The sequence below is a fragment of the Myotis daubentonii genome, chromosome 8 (genome assembly GCF_963259705.1).
Source record: "Myotis daubentonii chromosome 8, mMyoDau2.1, whole genome shotgun sequence".
In the NCBI taxonomy this organism is placed as follows: Eukaryota; Metazoa; Chordata; class Mammalia; order Chiroptera; family Vespertilionidae; genus Myotis; species Myotis daubentonii.
The window spans coordinates 50,335,772-50,358,617 of record NC_081847.1 but is presented as its reverse complement, the minus strand read 5'-3'; the positions used below and the strand labels follow the sequence as shown (position 1 = coordinate 50,358,617).

At 39.5% G+C, this 22,846-nt stretch overlaps 1 protein-coding gene across 7 annotated transcripts in view; it reads right to left on the bottom strand.

Annotated features, from left to right (window-relative positions):
* Positions 1–662: 662 nt before the first annotated feature.
* SOCS6 (suppressor of cytokine signaling 6) overlaps positions 663–22,846 on the bottom strand; it is a 31,523-nt gene continuing 9,339 nt past the window's right edge. For 6 of the 7 annotated variants that reach the window (XM_059706359.1, XM_059706361.1, XM_059706357.1 and 3 more), the window contains one exon: positions 663–6,287. In XM_059706359.1, coding sequence (XP_059562342.1) covers positions 4,551–6,158 — 1,608 coding nt within the window. In that variant the 5' untranslated portion in view covers positions 6,159–6,287 and the 3' untranslated portion in view covers positions 663–4,550. Of the gene's footprint in view, positions 6,288–6,898; positions 7,013–22,846 lie in introns of those variants that run through there. The other variant, XM_059706363.1, reaches the window with a different exon arrangement.

Below are 22,846 nucleotides of genomic sequence, written 5' to 3'. Positions count from 1 at the left end.
CACCACCACCAGCAGATTAATACGACCGTAAAATTAAAGTCAGTGCTGTTGCCGGAGACCAGCTCTGAACATCAGAATGCCACGTTATTTGGATTCTAGGGAAGTCAAAATCTGTGATATTTCCAAACAAGGTTATTTTACAATTTATCTTTGAATTAACTAGGATTTTAAAAGTACTTATTAAAAATAGAAGAAATTTTAAAGTGAACCTTTAATCCAATATGGAGTTTAAGAACTTTAAAAGCATGTCATTAAATTAAGTGATATGAGAAATCATTCTTGTCTATGAATATCTAACTTCTATACAATGTACTTGGATAACCTGGTTCTAGTTCCATGAAATACTATTAAGTAATAAGAGACATACTTTTTTAAATGTCACAATCCAAACAATTTTCTTGTTAATTTTAATGATTCTTTGTTTAAATGTTCTGCCTATTCTCTCCAGCCTTTGTCGAAGGCTTCAGGACATTAGCAACATTGGCTGACTCCTAATTTGATGTTCCCCTTGAATGACACTATTTCACTTTCCCCTTTTTACTAAAATTTGCTGGTCCCTACCCTCCAGTCTCAGCCCCATTTATGGGACATCTAAAAATTATCTACTTAACCCTCCATGAATTAAAATCTGCACCTGGTTATTAAATACACTACAAGGCAGATCTTGGGAACAAAATTTTTATTTACATACTGTATCTAGAAGCAGATACATAAATTCTTATACAATTAATTTCCAAAAATGTGCAAGAAATTACTATAATTCGTGTACAAACCAAAACACGTATTAAAATCAATGGACTTTGGATAATTCATTGTGTGGTGTTCTCGTACAAATGATACACACCTGATTGGAAACATACAGAAAAGTGTAAACTACAGCAATCTGGATTGCAAGGATTAATTCCATGGCACTCCAACAACTACAAAATTCCTTTAACCCAACGTGTATACCTATTACAAAATTCTGTAAGAATTTCTCATCATCTCTGGATGGACTGTTTGGATCACTTTTCAGAAACAGCAGCTATGCATCTGCCATGTTGTGACTAATTAATACAAAGGATGTTTATAAAAAACCATCTTTGCAGGATTAAAAAAGTTGAAGAAACCAAATTTGTGATTACTAGCATACCCATACTTTAGAATTTTTAAGTTATTTACGGAACTGGCAATTGTTCCTTATTAATTTTCAACAAAACTGTCTAATGCTGGTAGAGATTTCAATTTCAAAATCAGACTGCATATTTGATGAAAACCCACTAAGATTTGAAAATATGTTATCGGAATCACTCATAAAGCAAATCTCTCGTATACAATGTGAAATGTACAATGATTAAGACTGGCGTTTCTGAAAGCACTGTTAAGAAAGATACTTAGACTTTAGCACAAGCAGAGACATGGCATATAATCTCTATTTAAGATGTTAGTAACTTTTGTCCTGTTTCAATAATACTGGCTCAGAAATGAAAATGTATACTTGATTGTATTTCCTGTGTGCCAATGATTTAGCCTTTGGCACACGAGTTTCTTCATAGCAAGAAGTTTGCCCTGTGCAGCTGGCTTCCTTAAAAACTAATTTTAGTTCTGTGATCATTTCCTGTGATATGATACTTTTGACTTTGAAATCTTCAGGTTATTGCACCAAGTAGAAAGATAACAGTTTTCTTTAGAAGAGAAAGAGTGAGATATTTTTCAAGTACTCTCTATGCTTTCTTTTTATAAAAATGCATAATAGTATCCTAGTAAGCCTGGAAATAGCTCTGGCCTCCATCATGGTTTTTGATGAAATATTTGATAAAAACAGCGGATTCATTTTATCATGGCAAAAGGATACAGCTTTGTTTTCTTTCATGCCTTGAGTTCAGACTTTTAGAATCACATTTAAAAATCACTCCCTGCTTGTGTCCATGTCATCTAAGCCACCATTCAATATAATCCAGAAATTTATCCAAATTGTATCTAGACCAAACTACAGGATGAACATTTATCTCTCTTTTCCCCTTCCCATTTTTAACCAGACTGTTTTAGGATCCTATAAAGCCAATCTTTCCTATTATATTGCTTTGCCTACTCCAAATGGTTCTCTCTAGGCAAAAGCAGAAAATACTGCAATACTTCTCTCTTTGTTGGTAAATAATTTCTTGGCAAATACTTTTATTTTTATCAACACGGTATCAGACCCTAGGAATTTCAAATTCAATTAAAATAGGGCATTTTAAAGAATTTGATATACGAATATACAAAAGCACATAAGAACTGACTTTCTAAATTAGAAGAGTATCAACACTTGCCCTCCATAAAAACACAAAATACAATTTTAAAAACATTCAGATGAAAATCAGAATAATCTTGACTTGAAACTAAATGGCTAGATCTTAAACACATTCCCATGAGGAAAATGTAAGGAACAGGCTACGCCCGCATGCTGAGATGGGGTTCTGGGCAGTCCAAAGACCTCTGTGCACCGTGATCTCACAAAGGGTACATACATGTAAAAGCTTCTAGAAACATGGAGAAGCCATCTCAACATCTATTATTAATACACAGTGACTCTGTGACAATACCTGCCATCTAATATAGATGCACAGGGACTTTTAACTCACCCTAGATAGACTTTAGATTGTTTAAAAATAAATAGTTTTGCAAAAAAATAGTTTAAATGTCTTGCATTAATTTGATAAGTTTACAACTCTGTAATAGTTCTTAATCCAAATAGCTTATAGTGAACACTTAAATTATATTATTACAGTATACTCAACACTCCCATCTTCTTAGGTGAAAACATCAGAAAATGAGGCTTTGTAACAAGGTACGATCAACATTCCACCAAAATTAAGTACCTTTCCCCCTTTAAGTTAAAATACCATAACACACGATGTTATGGCATTGTGCCTTTTCTTCTTAATTCTCAGTTCTGACCCTAAAAAACAAATAGAGAAAAAAAGGGATACTACTATGTCTGAATGACAAAGCCATTAAGTTTGACCTAAGACCTTTACGCTTGTTCTTAAACAGGGGGTGGGGGTGGGGGGTGGGGGCGAGCTAGGAAAACTGAGTGACAAAGGTAGAACTGTCTTAAATTACATGTTGCATCTGAGATGAAAACATTTTCTGGATGAGGCAATCCCAAAATACTAAAGAATCATGAAGTGAGTAAACCCTACATTTCAAAATAACTATAAAGTACTGGGGATATCACCCCCCCTCCAAAAAAACAAACAAACAAAAAACTGAATCTAAAAGTTAAAATAACTAACAATGCCAATTTACCTAAGACTTAAAAAAAAAAAAACACCAAAAAACAATAAAAACCTGTTTTTAAATGGCAGTATATATGGAAGGCAACAAGACTACCATATATCTGATATGGTTTTTCTTACATGGTGTTCGCAATTTCTACAACTTCTCAACTAAAGTCACTGGGTTTGTTGTTTGTTTTCTTGGTGGGATGAATGAAGGGTCAAATCTAGCACATCTTAATAGTGACTACACATAAGAAAACATAAATCCAACTTTAAAAGAATGTTTTCTTTCTACTCAAATCAGTTTAAATTTTATAGAAATTTGAATGTTCCAACAGAATCTAGTCCATTTATAAAAATCAATTCTATATATCAAGTTCACCCAAGAAAATGTTGACTAAGCAAAAGAAATCACAAAAAACATTTTAGCAAAGGAAAATAAAGATAACACAAAAAACTGCTATCACAGAAAACTATGACCATCTAGTACTTCTTTAATATCTCTAGTTCCATAGATCTTTATATGTTATGCCAATGTGTACCAGAGCTTAAGGACAGAAAAGGCAACAATTTCTAAACTGGTGATATGCATTTCTTTATGATTTTTTAATGTAAGGCCATTTATTAAAATAGACAAATCACAAGATGAAAATGAAGGCAACAGAAAAATTCAAATTTTCACAATACAAAACAAAAAAACAGCACAGCCTTTAAAATAATTTAGAAATGAGTGTTATAAAAGGTAAGTTGCAGGTCCACATTCCAGTACCCAAGATTACATCAATTCATAATTCTAAATTAATCTTTCTCAAGTATGAGATTAAAAAATCATCTTCAGTGTACGTGTAAATTCTGTGTTCTATCACAAGGGTATGATTACTCAACACTATCTTTGAAAATGGGTCATTTAAAGAGACATGACAATTTTCATTCTGTAAGTTTCATTCAACTTTACTTAGGGTTGAATACACATGAAATGTGCTTTTAATGCATAAAAATCACAGTGGCTAGCAGCAAAGGACGGGGGGTGGGGGAAAGGAGAATTTGATAATTCACATTGTGATTATTCTGCACATTGATGAAAGAGAACTCACACTTGTTAAGCCTCAAGATTCCCTTTTTAAAGAACCAAAATAAAACCAAGACACCCTGCCTACACTTCCCACCTGAAAACAAATTGATTACTCTTTTACATATAAAACTGAAATAGTATGGCAGCAAAGATTCTGATAGCAATGAACATCTGTAAACTGTATTTCAATCTCTTATCCTTCCTCCCAAAGTGCAGGACGCGGGGCTCCCCTAATTTCAGTAGTGCTTCTCCTGTAAATAGTCCTTCATTTTGTTAGGCAAAGGCAGTTTCTGAATTAGGTCTATCCTGGTATACTGACGTATGACAAAGCGACACAGGTATTGCAAAGAGCGAACCTGCATGAACCGGGACACTGGATTGGTCAGTCTGACGGGGTAAGTTGCAGACCCAGGTAACCGAGACCTGGAATAGCAGAAAGCCCCATTTTCAGAGTCCCTGATTGAATGCTCGATTAGATCAACTATAGACGTATGTCCTTCCACATCTGGCTGCTCATAAAAACTAAACCTACCATTTGAGTGTTCGATTCTAGTGTGAAGTGTTTTGCCATGGGAGCGGAAGCTCAAGCTTAAAAGGTAACGGTCATCAGAACTATCCCGAACAAGGAAAGAGCCATCGGGCACATTGGCTAGCTTCCCTTCTGCCTCCCAGCGTGTGATCGGTCCCCAGTACCATCCTTGTTTTGCAAGTTTTTTCAGCTCCTCCGTAAGGCTTGTCACAACCATGGGCCCACTACTCTGCACGGAGTCGTAAACTCTGGCAACCCCAGGGGCAGAGTTAGGGTCGAAGTTCAAATGACAGCGCATACTCTCCGCCACGTGGGCGTCTGCGCCGGTGATCCCGCTGAAGTTCCTTTGGATCGGACTCGTCTGCATTGGAGGTAGCAACGGTGAGAGTGGAGGGGCATCGTCCTGACTTGCTCTGGGGCTCTGCAGCAGGACCCCCGTGGTGCCGATCAACAGGCCGTTCACCGGCTGATCCACAAAGATCTCTGGGGCCACCACGAGCTCCTGGTCGACCTGATTCTCATCTTCGGGGAAGGAGCTCCCTCCCCCGGGGGGAGGGACCGCAGAGACTTCCATGGGAGAAGACCCGTCCAGACAATAGCTGCGGGGTCCTTCCAGAGGGTACATCCCCTCCTCTAAAGGCACAGTATACTGAATGTAGTCCTGAGGCATAAGTCCGATAATGACAGGCACATGCTCATCAAGGTGAAGGTGCAGGTCTCCGTTCTGAGACTCTGAGCTCTTCAGGGAACTGTTCTGTTCCTGGCACACCGAGTCCGACTGAAGGTCATGAAAGTCCTTGCGAACCCCGTTCAGGGCTGGGCTCGGACTGGAAGAGTGGACCAAGGCCTTGACTCTCATCTCCATCTTGGTACATGTCTCCTCGGAGTTTGTGGGTCGCAGAGGCCATGGGGTAGGGCTGTAGTGATGGTTGCGGAGGGACGTGGACCGGATGGGCCTTTGAGCTCTCACATCTTTAAAGACTAGGGGTGCTGAGGAGGAGGAGAAGGTGTCCTCGTCAGCAGAGCTCCCGGAGGGGCCGCTGCCCTTGCCCTTCTGCTTCTGCTTGGCAGAAAGCCGTCTTTTTAACGTACCCATGAGGCTCTCGCTTTTGGATCTGTTTTTGGCCCCTTTGTCATCTTCACCGTTGATGTCGCAGCTGGCCATGTCCTTCCCATAACAGCTACTGAACAAGGAATCTTCCTTTCCAAAATCACTGGCTAGTGAGGGCTGTTGCACTACCATGAAATCCGCTTCTTCTTTACTTTTAGTCAAGTTGAAAGATTTCCGGAAGGTTTTAAGACTGATTTTCTTCATTATGACTGATGACCGAATCCAAGGGAATCAATTTCTCTCTGGAGTACTGTCCTTGAGCACCAGGACAAGCCATATGCAACGCTGCATCTGCATATTTTTCCAGCTTCATTTACCCTTTGGAGCCATTTTCTAAAATAAAAAAAATAAACAAACATTATTAAAAGGTCACATTAAAAAATTTTTCACAAAACTTTTATCTTACTCAGTTTCGATCCTTTAGCTTTTGAACAAAGACACCCAGGTATGTTCATAAGAAAGTCAGGTCCATTAGAACAGGGTTCCCCGCCCGCCCCCATGTCACCCAGCAAAATAGATCAGTGCCTCCTATGTAATCAGCATTTGACGAATAATGCTTAAAGAAGAAACCCTAATCTACCTGTTTCTTTTTAGACCTTGTTTTTTGTTGTCTCCTGAATTATGGGTCAGAGTTTTGGTCTTTCCTAATGCTCACCTTCAGCACTAATTCACACAGGGCCCAGTCACCAGTGTGTGTCCCACAAACAGCAAACACTTAGAGGAGGAGGAGGAACTATGAAAACTTAGAGAATATCAAGCCTAGTGGATTCCTCAACAACTTATACATGTTTTTAAAAATATAAACATCTGTAAAAATGAAAAGATAAAAGCATCCCACAATCTGTGATATGCTCTCTAGGAAAGTTCAGCAATGCTGCTCTCTCCCTTCCAGGCCCACTCACCTTCTTCCCCCCACGCCCCCTACCCCCGGCCCAGTGCCCCACCTTTGGCACTCCTGTACAATTGGGTATGGGCAGTGGAGATCTACTAGGAAGAAGATCATGAAGCATAGTTCTAGAATTATCATGTCTTCCTCTTCTTATTTTTGCAATGTCCAATGGCAAATTTTTACTTCTGTATCCAGAAACATAATTTCTAAACTTTTTTGTACACTGTTCCATCATTGAAATGACAGGATTTCAATTCTGTAGAGACTTTCTGAAAGTCATTTCGGAGGAAAAAAATGTGGCTTCCTAACTCATATTAACTGATCACAGAAATCATTGTGTTTACTTCGCATGGTTTATTTCCTCTGTGGCCATGTCCTACAGTTTGTGCAACCATGAAAGTATAATGTAACAAGCTTGAACTTGAGCAAAATGCTAAAAAAAAATTCAGATTCTGACCTCCCCTAACCTTGATGGCATTCGTTAATTCTTTGTGCATTTACAAAGCCCTACTATATACCCAGCACTGTGTGGTAAAGTGTAGATTAATAAAGGGTTTATGGCCTCATAATCCAGTAGGAGATTGATCAATGGATAAATTATAATACAAATCCATTAGTGATATAGTGATGATAACACAGGAGTTGAAAGGAGATGTCTTACAAATGTTTAGTTATAGATGGAACTTGCTTACTGTGTAGACAGAATCTACATGAAATCATTTATAGTAAAAACAATCAGATCAGACAACTTATTGGGGGGATCAGCAACATTATCTCTATAAAGAAGCAATTTTAAAAAGTCTTATTGTCATGTCCTATGTTGCAAAAAACAAAATACATATAAATATTTGGAACACCAGTTACTTTTTAACATTATTGTATATCAGATGAACTCAGTATCCAAGTACCACTACCTTCTATCAAAGCATAAACATGTAACATTTATTAACATATATTATTTGTTTGACAAAAATACGGGCATTCATAAAAATTAGATAATATAATGACAATGTACTTTAGCTGGCAAGTCACTCCTTTTACATAGACAGTATAGGTTTTGTACTCAAAGTAAGACATCTCACAATACCTAATCTCTTTTGACAAGAATAAGAAGCCTATTGGAGGGAACAGAATTTAGATATTTTGTTTATATATAATTAAGATGAATTACTATCTGCCATTAGAAAGTAGCTTATGTGCCCTGGCTGATTTGACTCAGTGTACAGAGCACCGGCCTGTGTACTGAAGGGTCCCGGGTTCGATTCCAGTCAAGGGCACATGCCTAGGTTGTGGGCTCGATCCCCAGTAGGGGGCGTGCAGAAGGCAGCTGATCAATGATTCTCATCATTGATGTTTCTATATCTCCCTTCCTCTCTGAAATCAATAAAAAAAAATTTTTTTTAAATAAAATAAAAAAGAAAGTAGCTTATGTAAAATGTAAGTAAAATAAAAGAATCCGTTCACTTGGGAATAACATATATACATATATGCATATATATGTGTATATATATATATATATATATATATATATATATATATATATACACACACACACACACACACATACACACAGTCATGTTAAATTATAAAAATAAAAAATAAAAACAAGAAAAATATCAACAGAAATAGTAAGAGACAAGGAAATAAATAGTAAGCAAAAATGAACAAATTGGCTTTCTGGTAAAAAGATGTATAATGTGTTTGCATCACGTTAGTCGGATTTATTATGTCCTTTGTCTTTCTCCACCTCTTTATATTAAAGAATGTAAGCTTTACAAAAGCAGGGATTTTAACTCTACTTTACCCACTGATGTCTTCCAAGAGTCTAGGACCAGACCAAGGGTGTAGGAGATGCTCAGTAATTATGAGTAAATGAATTTTAGACATGCAGTTCTAATCAGGTATGTTAATGATACCCTGACCACCTTCACTCTCTCGTTCCTCATGTGAAAGGACAATTTATCATTATTTAGAATAAAGTAATAAACCTCCATAATGTGGCCCATGAGATCCTACATGGTATGTCCATTCTTGACTTGATTTCTGCTCCACTCACACTGAAAGCATCCATATTCATCACAGTCTAAGTATAGAACTTTTAAGCTACTGGCCCTTTGATTTGAAATGTGTTGTGTGTGGGTTTTTTTTCACTCTCCTCTTCTTAATTTGTTCCAACTTCAGCTCATCTCTCAATTCCTAAAGAAACACATCCTTCTCTTCCTAGTTGAAATCCCCCAATCCCAGGCTCTTAGAAGGCTGTATCCCTCTCCTGCCTAGAATTCCCATCTACTATGTATGCTTAGACTTGTTTGTATAATTATCTGACTAATGTCTATCATCCTAACAGAGACTGTGTCAATCTTCTTCTCAACATTTTATCCCTAGCACCTAGCTTACACCTGGCCCAAAGAAAGTACTCAATAAGTATGTGTTGAACGAACAGTGGAGTGAACTAATAAGAACACTGCTCTACAATGATAGGCACCTTGAGGCTCATGTGTTACATAATTGCTCCCAGGTGACAAGCATTCACATATAAATTAACCCCACTAAATTTGGGGTCACATGGTTCTGTTTCCCACTACTGCATCCATTTCATAGAAAGCAAGAGACTTATCACCACAGTAAAAGGACTTGGCAATTATCTACTTGATCGATTATTTCTTTTTCAACTACTAATCCATATACAACTCAATACTAACACTAACTAAGTAAGATTCAATTTTAGACATGAGAAACTATAAAAAGTTCTATTAGGCTAGATCAGCCGTGGGCAAACTACGGCCCGTGAGCCGGATCCGGCCCGTTTGGAATGAATAAAACTATTGAAAAAAAAGACCGTACCCTTTTATGTAATGATGTTTACTTTGAATTTATATTAGTTCACACAAACACTCCATCCATGCTTTTGTTCCAGCCCTCCGGTCCAGTTTAAGAACCCATTGTGGCCCTCGAGTCAAAAAGTTTGCCCACCCCTGGGCTAGATGGTCTTTTATCGCATCCCATTTTCTAGGCAAAGATTACTCTGGAATTTTTAAGAGTATCTGTTTTTCTGTTTGCACTTCTAAAAATATAGGCCATCTCTTTATAGGATTACCATCTGTCTCATGATGCTAAAGTATACGTTCTGAATTAGTTTTACTGCTTTCCTAATTGTAAAAACGTAAGTTTACATGTATACTTGAAAATGTGTATGAAGTCACAAGTGAAAAGATTTTAGACATGAATATTTTATACATATGGGCAGAACATCTTTAAGTAATTTCACAATCTCTTTTAAAAAAATGATTGGACAGAGTCATACCTGTCATTGTAACACCTAATAAATTAAAAGGCAGCATCAAACTACTTAACCTTTAACAACTAAAACAGCTTTTTCATGGCCATTTTTACAAGTGAGAAAACCAGGTCTCAAGAAGAAAAATTTACCCAATGGAGTTAAAAATAATTTGTCCCTAGGAAATCGCATATCTGGAATTTGAACCTGGCTGCTGATGCCAAAGCTCACCACTTCCCCTACAACAAACTGCCCTGCTGGTCGGTAGCTCAACTTAGTGGTTCCCAAATTTTCTGGACTCAGCACCCCTTTATCTTCTTAAAATTGAATGTGAACCACAAGAAGCTTTGTCTATGTGGGTCATGCTACTGAAAGTTACTCTCTTAGAAATTAAAACTGAGAAGATTTAAAAACAATTCATTATTAATTCATTTTTAAATGACAATATATGCATTAATGTTAACATAAATAATATTTTCATGAAAAGTAAATACAATTTCCAAACAATAAAAACTTAATGAGAGAAGTGGCACTGCTTTAGATTACTGGCTGACTTAAGACAGTGGGCTCTCACGTCTGCGTCTGTATCTGGTCTGCTACAGTATGTTGTTTTAGTTCAAGTGTAAGAAGAAAATCCGGCCTCCTACAGACACAGAGCTGGAAGAGGGAGGAGCGCTTCATACAGTAACCTTTCCATATAACTGTGGATATTCTGTGATACTACACCAAAAATCAACACGTGATTAAGTTAGTTGCACTGCGAAATCTGAAACCACATCAACAATTTTACTCAGAGGATCATCCTTGTGCTACAGATATACAGAAAGACGCACCTTACGCTCACCCGAGGATATTTTTCCATTGATTTTTAGAGAGTGGAAGGGGAGGAAAGAGAGAAAGAGAGAGAAAAACATTGATATGAGAGAGACACATTGATTGATTGCCTCCCACATGGACCTCGACAGAAGAAGGGGAACGAGTCTGCAACCCAGGAATGTGACCTTGACCAGAATCAAACCCGAGACCCTACTGTCCATGGGCCAACTCTCTACCACTGAGTCACACCAGCCAGGGCAGACAGACCTTGCTCTTAAATAAAACAATTCACTCCTGTTAAAACATTAACTCAAGATCCAAGAAATCATCAACAATGAATTTGTAAGAAACCTGACAAAATTATAATGAAGCTAACTTTGGCTTATAAACAATGAAAGAAGTAAAAAACTCAAAGGACAAATGAGGGAGAATGAGATGCACAAGATATTAAAACACACTGTAATGGCTTAAAATTAAAGGGGAAACAAAGACTACAAAGTCAAGAAATAGACCAAGACACAAATCAAGAGTATGTGACTAAAAGGACATGCTAAATGATGGGGGGGGGGGGGAGAGGAATATTACAATAAAAACTTTGCACTGCAGGAAGCCCTTCAATGCATTACACAAAACCTTAAATCCATAAAAGAGAAGATCGACAAATCTAATAAAGCATAATTTATAAATTTTTAGATTGCCAAAAAATGGCAGAAAGAAAAGATAAGCTGGAGAAAAACTGCAAACACATATGACAAAAAACAAATTTCTGTAATACAGACTGTGCTCTCAGAAATCAGTAAGAGAAAAACACGCAATTCTGTCAGCAAATGGGCAAAATGTCCAAATGAACAGTTCACACAAAAAGAATGATAGAAGGAAAGGAAGGAAGGAAAAGAAGGAAGACAGGCAAGAAAGCAAACAAAACTAAAGCAAGCAAGAGACAGGTAAACTAATTTAAGTGACAGATCAACACCCTAAAACAGTGGTCAGCAAACTGCGGCTCTTTGGCCCCTTGAGTGTGGCTCTTCCTAAGCCTTAGGAGTACCCTAATTAAGTTAATAACAATGTACCTACTTATATAGTTTAAGTTTAAAAAATTTGGCTCTCAAAAGAAATTTCAATTGTTGTACTGTTGATATTTGGCTCTGTTGACTAATGAGTTTGCCGACCACTGCTCTAGAAGATTCTCAGTTTATTAATCAAAAAGAAGCCAAACAAATTTGGGGTGATGGAGCTGTCCTAAATCTTGGGTGTGGTGGTGGTGACATGACCGAATGCACTTGTATAAACAGCAGACAGTACATTACAGAATGAGTCTCACTGTATGCAAACTGTATCTCAACTCTAAAAATTCACTGAAAAGGAAATTCAAAACAAAACAAGATAATATCTTTCACCTATGAGTCTGAAAAGTTCAATCACTGACAATGTTGGCAAGGGTATGGGAAACTGGGCACTCATAACTTACTGTTGAAGTGTAAATGGTACAATCTGTGGAGGATTATTTGAAATACTTATCAAAATTTTAAATTCACATGTGCTTTAACCAAATGATTATGTTATTAGGAATTTGTCTTTTTGATATATACTCATACCAAAACAAGGACATATGGAAAACAATGTTCTACAAAATTGATTTTTTTTCCAAACGCTAATACTACTTGATCATGTACCTAGTACTGGCCTATTGTTGGTAAAAATAGGCCACATATTGGCCTATTAGATGTTAGGCCTTAGTTTAAACCATCAGAATATGTTGTGTCCCATTTAATTCTTATAACCCTGTAAATTCGGTATTATGCACGCAGAAGTATAACACAGTAGGAGTGCTTGTCTGGAATCAGAATGCATAAATTCACATATACATTGGCTCCACCATTTAACAGCTGTGTGATCTTAGAAATAACAGTACTGATCACTCGAGTTAGTTGTGAGGTTTAAATACGTTCAGATATGTGATGCCCTTTAAAAAGTATCTAGCACGTATGAGGCTATGTGGGTGCTTGCAGCTAATAGTAGCAATAACAATAGTAACGTTACCATTGCATAGATAGAGAAACTGAGGCAGAGATTAAGGCTCTTGCCTAAAATCACACAACTGATTCTATAGAATGAGCCCACTTAATTACTACACAGACTTCTGCCTAATTCACTTTGGTAAAAATGCAGACTTAAATATCTTCCAAGAAACAACAATAATAATACACATCAAAAACCAGTGGATTAGTATAATAAATTATAATCTATCAATACAATGAAATACTATACAGATAAAGAAAGAGGTCCAAGACACATTGTTGGAAAAAGGCAAGCTACAAAACAAAATGCAAGAATGACCTCATTTGTGTATACATCTAGATGCCTAAATATGTAGAGTAAATGTCTAAAAGGTGATTATTTCTAGAACAGGAAAAGGGATCCGGAGGCCCCCGGTAGTCCATATTTTCTACATTAGATCTTTCTGTAACCATTGGGCAGGTTTTATTTTACTATAAAAAAACCACCCTATCCATACTTATAAAAGAAAAGAGGCAGTGCATGTAGAATGTTTGTTTCAGCCACCTGGAATCATGAGAAGCAGGTCTCTGATGCCCTTGAGGTCAAAGGTCTCAACAGCTTTCTTGAATCCTTACTGCTAAAAGTTCCCAACTGTACCTGGTTCTTCCTGCCTAACCTGTGACAGTCTTCCCCTCCACACCTGCCTCCCTCCATGGACCTCACACTCACATTTCAGTCTTCGTCTTCCCTCTTCACAACTTGGATAGACTCTTCAGGTAGCTCTGCACCTATGGACACCAGGAATGACCACCTTACCCAGCCCAACACACAACATCTAACAACCCTGGCACCTGAGTTCACCCCATACAGCAAGCAGTTCTCATCAGCCACTATGATTCTGTAACTTTCCCAAACAAAAGCCGACCTCTTTGCCTCCTTTGCCTGCCTTATTTCATCACTCCAGGTCACATCCTGTTCCTAATAAAACGCCGCACTCCCTTGAAAGGTATTAAGGAGAAAGCTGCAAACCACAGGATGAAAAAGCAAGTTCTATACCAGTGATGGCAAACCTTTTGAGCTCGGCGTGTCAGCATTTTGAAAAACCCTAACTTAATTCTGGTGCCGTGTCACATATAGAAATTAAAAAAAATAATTATATATATATATATATATATATATATACATATATATATATATATATATATGTTATTGATTTTTTACAGAGAGGAAGGGAGAGGGATAGAGAGTTAGAAACATCGATGAGAGAGAAACATCCATCAGCCGCCTCCTGCACACCCCCCACTGGGGATGTGCCCACAACCAAGGTACATGCCCTTGACCAGAATCAAACCTGGGACTCCTCAGTTCCCAGGCCGACACTCTATCCACTGAGCCAAACCGGTCAGGGCTATAGAAATTTTTTGATATTTGCAACCACAGTAAAACAAAGACTTATGTTTTTGATATTTATTTTATACTAGAGGCCCGGTGCACAAAAATTTGTGCACTCAGGGGTAGGGGGTCCTTCAGCCCAGACTGTGCCCTTTCACAGTCTGGGACCCCTCGGGGGTGACCACTTGCTGGCTTAGGCCTGCTCCCCAGTGGATTGGGCCTAAGAAGGTAATCAGACATCCCTCTGGCAGCCCAACAGCCCTCAGGGGATGTCCACTTGCCAGCAGGGAGCAGACCTAAGCTGCAGTCAGACATCCTTAGCGCTGCTGAAGAGGCAGGAGAGGCTCCCACCACCACAGCTGTACTGGCAGCCATCAGCCTGGCTTGTGGCTGAGCAGAGCTCCCCGCTGTGAGAGCGCACTGACCACCAGAGGGCAGCTCCTGCATTGAGCATCTGCCCCCTGGTGGTCAGTGTGTGTCATAGTGACCAGTCATTTTCAGTCTTTCTTGTGTTAGGGTCAGTTTGCATATTACCCTTTTACTATATAGGATAGAGGCCTGGTGCACGGGTCGGGGCCGGCTGGTTTGCCCTGAAGGGTGTCCCGGATCAGGGTGGGGGTCCCGCTTGGGTGCCTGGCCAGCCTGGGTGAGGGGCCGATGGCTGTGTGCAGCTGGTCATACCCCCTTCAGGGTCGGGGTCCCCACTGGGGTGCCTGGCCAGCCTGGATGAGGGGCTGATGGCTGTTTGCAGCTGGTCACACTCCCTTCAGGGTGGGGATCCCCACTTGGGTGCCTGGCCAGTCTGGGTGAGGGGCTGAGGGCCGTTTTCAGGCTGGCGGGCGACTGAAGCTCCCAGCCTCTTTTTTTTTTCTTTTTTTTATTCTGGGTTTTATTTACCTTCTATAGCTGTCACTGGAGCGGAGAGCTGACTCCAGCTCTGAGGCCGTGGCTGGCGGAAAGCAGGTATCTGGGTTTGTTTAGCTTCTATAATTGAAACTCTGTTGCTATCACTGGCGCTCTAAGCTCTGAGCCCGCTGCCGGCTGAAAGCAGGTATCTGGGTTTGTTTAGCTTCTATAATTGCAACATTGTTGCATCCAGAGCTCAGAGCTGGGCCGCAGCAGGTGGGGAACCTTGGCTTCCTCCATCACTGGAGCAAGCAAGCCTCATGTTCATTTCAGCTGCGTGGCTCCAGGCCGCCATCTTTGTTGGCAGTCAATTTGCATATCCTGCTGATTAGCCCATGGGAAGCGTAGTGGAGGTATGGTTAATTACCATGTTTGTCTATTATTAGATAGGATATTTAAATGCCATTTAACAAAGAAAAATCAACCAAAAAAATGAGTTCGCATATCACCTCTGACACGCGTGTCATAGGTTCACCATCACTGCTCTATACCCTCAAGATCCTTAGGTGCCAGTTCTCACTATAAGCAAACATTGGCAGAGGACTATGAGAAAGGCTGTAAAATAAATATCTAGGATGCTACCAACATTGAGAGAGATGCCCAACTAACACCAGAAGGAGGGGAGGTTCCTGTCACCCTGCTACTACTTCTGTTACTAACAACACTGCCGCCACCACCACCAAGTCAAAGGTTACTATGTGCATACTAAGAAACATACATGAATCTTCTGGAATCCTCCCAAGAACTCTATTTGAAACATATTATCTTTAATCTCCATTTTAGAGACGAGCAAATGAAACCTTAGGAGGTTCAGACACTATAGTGCTGACCCCACAGAACATGATCAGTAACCACCACTTTAACTGAGTGTATGAACACGGCATGGGGCACAGGGACAAAGTCCAGTGATCCCGAGCACAGTTCTGCAGCCCCATGGCCTGAGCTCAGACCATAGCCACTAATGCCTAAGGACCTGTGGCATCCATGCCTCAGTTTCCTCATCTGAAATGGGCATAAGAAAAGTACACACCCAGGGGATCCATGTCTGGCATGATGGAAGAGGCTGATACAACCTCTCTGCAAAATGCAGCTCTGAAGCGGAGCCACTTCAGTACTTTGGAGACAAACAGCACCAACTGAGAAACTTACTCCCCAAAACCACTCAACTTTGGACTTCATTAAAAGTCCAAACTCTTATGCTCCAAAATTCATTGTTGAGAGAAAGACCAGCCACAGATGGGAGAAAATATTTGCATATCACATATCTGATAAAAAATTTGTATCCAGAATATATATATTAGAAGCCTGGTGCATGAATTTGTGCACCAGTGGGGTCCCTTGGCCTGGCCTGCAGGATTGGGCCGAAAGCGGCTCTCCAACATCCCAAGGGGTCCTGCATTGCGAGAGGGCACAGGCCTGGCCAAGGGACCCCACTGGTGCACTATTGTGGCTGTGGAGAGACGTGGGAGGTTGGCCAGCTGGGGAGGGACCGTGGGGTCTAGGGCGTGTCCATCCCATCTCACTTGGCCCCAATCGGCCGGACCCCAGCAGCAAGATAACCTACCTACCCATCGGAGTGTCTGCCCCATGGTGGTCAGTGCATGTCATAGCAAGCGGTTGAGTGGCCTTAGCATATCATTAGCATATTACACGTTGGTTGGTTGAATGGCCCACCAGTCGACTATACACTTAGCATATTGGGCTTTTATTATACAGGATATATATATAATTACATATATCTATAAGCAAGACAAATAACACGATTTTTAAAATCGGCAAATGACTGGAATAGATCTTTTACCAAAGAAGACATGCAAATGACTAATAACCACAGGAAAAGGAGCTTACAATGCTGGTCACTGAGAAACTGTAACTAAAAGCCACAATGTGATACTACTACACACCCACTAGAGTGCTGAGCTCTAGTGTTTGCATGAATGTAGAAAAACTGGACCCCTAGTACACTGCTGGTAGGAATGTAAAATGGGTTGGCTTTTAAACATTTTTCTTTCTTTTTTTTTATTTCTGTGGGAAAAATTATTCAAATGCATGGCTAAATATATAGCACAAAAAGATTTATGACATGGCAGGTATATTCAAGACACCCAGAAATCACTCCACATCAGTTCCACAGATCATCTTTCTTTTTTCTGCAGCTATATAGTGTATACGACTTGTATCCTGACTTTTTTTTCTTTTTCTGTGGTACCTTGAACAGAAATTTCTCATCTTACTTTAGTCAAGTTTGTCAGTCTTCTTTATTGTTTGCCTTTCTATTATCTTAAGAAACCCCCTGACACTTGACGGCTTTAAATTCTCCTGTATTTCCTATAAAAGTACCGAAGTGGTACTTTTCAAATGTAAGTCCTTGATTAATCTAGTATTGATATGTGTGAGGCAGGGAATAATGTGCATTTTCCCACAAAAGTAACCAGCTGGCTCAACACATTCCCAGAAAAATACCAACCCTCATAAGAATCAAATTAAAATAGTAATGATTTTACACAAGTCAAATCAGCAAAGATTTATCTAAATTAGGGGTCCTCAAACTTTTTAAACAGGGGGCCAGTTCACTGTCCCTCAGACCACTGGAGGGCCGGACTATAGTTTAAAAAAAAACTATGAACAAATTCCTATGCACACTGCACATATCTTATTTTGAAGTAAAAAAAACAAAACGGAAAGAAATACAATATTTGTATTTGCATGTGGCCTGCGGGCTGTAGTTTGAGGACCCCTGATCTAAATAATGATATGCTTTACATAAAAATGTCTTAGTATAGTTGTGAAAATATAACTTGGATATATGCAAATCTTAAAAATATTCATACTCTGTGACCCAATAATGCTATTTTTATAAATTTTAAAGAAATAATATAAAACCAAAGCATAATGTCACCTGCATTAGTATATATAATAAAGAAATAAATTTAAGTCTTAAATATCAGAGGCATTCTAAGTTCCAATAGAATGAGAACTGTAAATAAAATCTGCACATCTACACAATGGGACTTGAGGGAACCATTAAAATTGATATTTATACAGAGTTATAAATAACGTGGGGAAAAGTTCATATTATTGTTCATTTGTTACGTGCAAAAACACAGGAAACAAAATCGTATGTAAAGTGTGGTCTCAATTATGTAGAAAGAATAGGGAGGAAAACCAGATCAGTAAGAAATACAGCAGAACCGTCAACTGGACCACAGAAGACTTTGTAAATATTATTTCCAGTACTTTATTTTCAAAATGTTCTCTAATAAATATGAGGCACTTTTATAAAAATAAAGTATGTGAACTTGTTTGTTCCTTTTTTAAAGGGAATGGCTGAACAAATCCATCAGGTTAAATCAAAATGCAAGGCCTTTTCTTGGCTTCCAGTTACACTGTGAATGGAAACCATACAAGAATATAAATCAGTAGATAAGAATAGTGTATTATCTTTGTTTTATTAGAACCTAGGCAGCCTCCTCCTTCTCCTCACCCCACCCAAAATAATGTTTTGCAAATCTAACATTTTGTTTGGTGCATATACACTGAGTGGCCAGATTATTATGACCGGCCAGATTATTATGACCACCATCAGTACTTCGTTCAAAGTCTAAAAGACAAGAGTATTGAAACAACATGGAGGGACCTGGAGAGTATTATGCCAACAAAATAAGCCAGTCAGAGAAAGACAAATAGCACACGATCTCACTTTTATGTGGAATCTAACGAACAAAAGAAACTGACAAACAAAATAAATCCAGAGATATGGAAGCATGCAACAGACTGATGATTTTCAGAGAGAAGGGGTGGGAGTTGGGAGTGGAGGGAGAAGAGATTAACCAAAGAACTTATATGCATACTAGAGACTGGTGCACAAATTCGTGCATGGGCGGGGTCTGGCCGGCCACCCCGAACGGGGTGATTGGGCTGGGTTGGTCAGGGGGAGGGGCCGCAGGCAGTTGGCCCGCCGGCCCCACCCCCTGGTTGAACTCCCAGTGGAGGGGACAATTTGCATATTAGCCTTTTATTATATAGCATATGCATAACCCATGGACACAGACAATAGTGCAATGAAGGCCTGGGGAAAGGGTGGGAGTGGGGAGGAGGGGGTCAATGGGGGGGGAGGGGACAGTGTAATATTTTCAACAATAAAGATAAATTTAAAAAAATAAGAAACATAAAAAATAAATGAAGACAAGAGTCATAGGCTCAACTTTTCAGTGTCCCTTTCCCCTCCTTATCCACTATTTCCATGATTACCCCAGCACAGACCTAACCCTAATCCTCCCCCATTCTCACTCTGAAAAACACTATTGGCAAAACCACAACATTGGTTAAATCCAACACCACCTGGGCCACACCTGTGCCCTTGCAGGGGAATGTGGCCACACAAACACATAAGCATTGACTGACCTCATTTTATGGTCATGACCTGAACTTCAGATGGAGCCTCCATGTGCCTGGAAATCAAACTACATTCCATTCACTCACACTTGTGGGCATTTCACAGCTTTCCTTACTCCTATAATACTTACTCCCCCCCACCTTCCATCCCAGCTGATAGGCCAGCTTCCTATTTCATTGAGAAAATTAAAAACATCACAACCAAATTTCAAACGCCAACACTTCAATTCACGTCTACTGACCTGGGGGCACAGGTTTGCACATCTATCCTGTCACTGTGCAGGTGCACACATCTTTCTAAAGGCACCCTCCACTTGGCACACGTGACCTCCTTCATTACCCAACCATCTCCCCATTCTACAGGATCACTCCTAAAAATGTCATTTCTCACATGTATAAACAAACTTGTCTTGGCCCTACTTTCCCCACCAGCTATGGGTGGAGAAAGAGGTTCAATTTCTTAATCCCCTCTGCAACAGAGCACCTTGGGAAAATCATGCATACCTGAGACCTACCATTCCCTGTCTCCCAATTTTCTCTTAACCACACCAGACACCTACTCTACCACTACACAGAAGTTGCTCTTGTCAAAGTCACTTATGATGTCCACACTGCAAATCCAGCATCAATTCTCAGTCCTTATCTTAGGTGCTCTCTCAGCAGCATTTGATACAGCTGATCACGTCTCAGACTGCCTCCAATCTCTTAATTTTGGAGCTCCCCAGCACTCTGCTTTGGTCATTTCTTCTTCATTTACACTCACGTCCTTAGCGACTTCACTCGTTCTCATGTTCTAAATAATATTGATGTATCATCTACTCTCGAATTTCCTTTTAAACATGTTTTTAATTAATTTTTAGAGAGCGAGGAAGGGATAGGGAAAGATAGAAACATTGATGAGGGAGAAACCTCAACATCTATCGGCTGCCTTCTGCACACCCCCTGCTGAGGATCAAACCTGCTACCTGGGCATGTGCCCTGACCAGGAATTGAACCAGTGACCTCTAGGTGCACAGGTCAAAGCTCAACCACTGAGCCTCACCAGCCGGGCCTGAATTTCTATCTCTTTAGCCAGTGATCAATCAACTCCCTTCTTCTTCTTTTTTTAATATATTTTTATTGATTTCAGAGAGGAAGGGAGACGAAGAGATAGAAACATCAATGATGAGAATCATTGATCAGCTGCCTCTTGCACACCCCCTACTGAAGATCAAACCCACAACCCAGGCATGTGCCCTTCACTGGAATCGAATCCAGAACTTTCAGTCCTCAGGCCGACACTCTATCCACTGAGCCAAATCAGCTAGGGCTCAACTCCCTTCTTGACGTGGCCACTCTGCTATCTTAGAGATACCTGAGACTTAACAAGTTCATAATGAAGCTCTGGATCTTTCCCATCCCATCCCCACCCTGCTCTCCTTGCAGCCTTTTCCACTTTCACTTGTGGTTACTCCATTCTCCCAACAGCTCAGAACAAAGGTTTGGATCATCCATGGCTCCTCTCTTTCTCTCACACCCCACATCCCAATCTCAGCTGTTATCTTCAAAATACATGCAGAATCCAATCACTTTCCACCATCTTGTTGGTCCAAGCTACTGTCCTATCTTACGGGCATTATTGCAGAGTGGCAGTCTAGGTATTTTTCTTGCTTTCTCCTTTGGTCCCCTACATTCTTTTCTCAACAAGGTACTGGTGCTCAGGGAGGTGGCACAAAGGCTGATACCCTGGCTAAGTAAGGATGGTATCCTGAAGGAAGTCCTTTATCTTGGGCCCAGGCATCTCATGTCTCCTGGCAGCAATCATGTAACCGTGTCAAGCTATCTTGTTAATTTGCACATAGCATTAAAATCTCTGGCTCTTCACATTCTTGAGAACTACATGCAAATAAAAGTAACTGAAACAGAGTAAATGTAATATAATTGCTTTGCCTTCTTTTAGGGCCTCTAGATCTTACCACAACAAGCTTCGTTTTAAAAAGCAACAGGAATACTTGTATGGCTACAAAGGTGGATAAAGAAATTTAAAGATAACCAAATTAAGAAAAGTAGACTTGTCATGGTGTGGGTCAGCTGGTTGGAGCATTGTCCCATACACCAAAAGGTCACAAATTCGCTTCCCAGTCGGGGCACATACCCAGGTTTCGGGCTCAATCCCCATTTGGGGTGCATATGAGAGGAAACCGATCAACGTTTCCCTCTCACATCGATGTTTCTCTCTTTCTCCCTCTCCCTAAAATCAATAAAAACATATCCTCTGGTGAGAATTAAAAAAAAAAAAAGTGAACTTAAAGTTGTCCACTTTTAATTTAAAATTTAATAAATTAAGAATGAATTTATAATTACAGCAAAAGCTCTAATAAATGTTCAAGTGATTCACTCCCACTTTGTAGACCACTTACATAAAAACATAAAGTAGCACCAAGTTCCTGTGACACTGGGTGACTCTTCGGAGTCTCAGTTTCCCATATAACACATTGATCTCTAAAACCTACCCAGCTCCAAGAGTATCTGATTGAATGAAAATAAAAATATGCAGATACTCAGACATTAAACCTGCAGAGAACTTTTACGTGATCATTTCTAAGCATTTTTTCCTGTAACAGTGTTCAATGCACTGCTAGTCAACTAAATATGAAACAATCGTTCATAGATTCAATCATTTAAAATATTAATGGAGCTGGCTTATAAGAATTAGTTAATGAAATAAACTCATTCCTTAATTTTCTAATTCAGATTTAAACATGTTGGATTTAAAAAGTAGTATACTTAGGTAACAAATCCTCAGTCTTTATATATGTGCTTATTAAATTTTAATGTACATATTTTTATACCTAAGCACTCACCAATGTTTTAGCTAAAAACGTAGCAAATACCCTAAGCAATCTCAGCATGTTGACTGCCTGTGAGAAAGAATGGCCTCACTGTTTAAACTACTGAGCAGGTAACACCCTTTCAGAATGTATGACAAATAGTTATAATTAGGTAGGGCCCAAAGATCTGTCTGCTGTTTTTGTTTTCATTCTGTGGCAGAGGTACTATACCAAACAGTGCAATAATTAAGTTCTTTAATTACTTTTCATTCTTCAAAATTTAAAGTTATATTCATTTACAAACAAAATCTTTTAAATATACTGAACTACTAAAGCAAAAACTTTTAACTCCTAAAGGCAACGTGCACATAAAAATAACTGTAACGTGCCTTGGCCAGTGTGGCTCAGT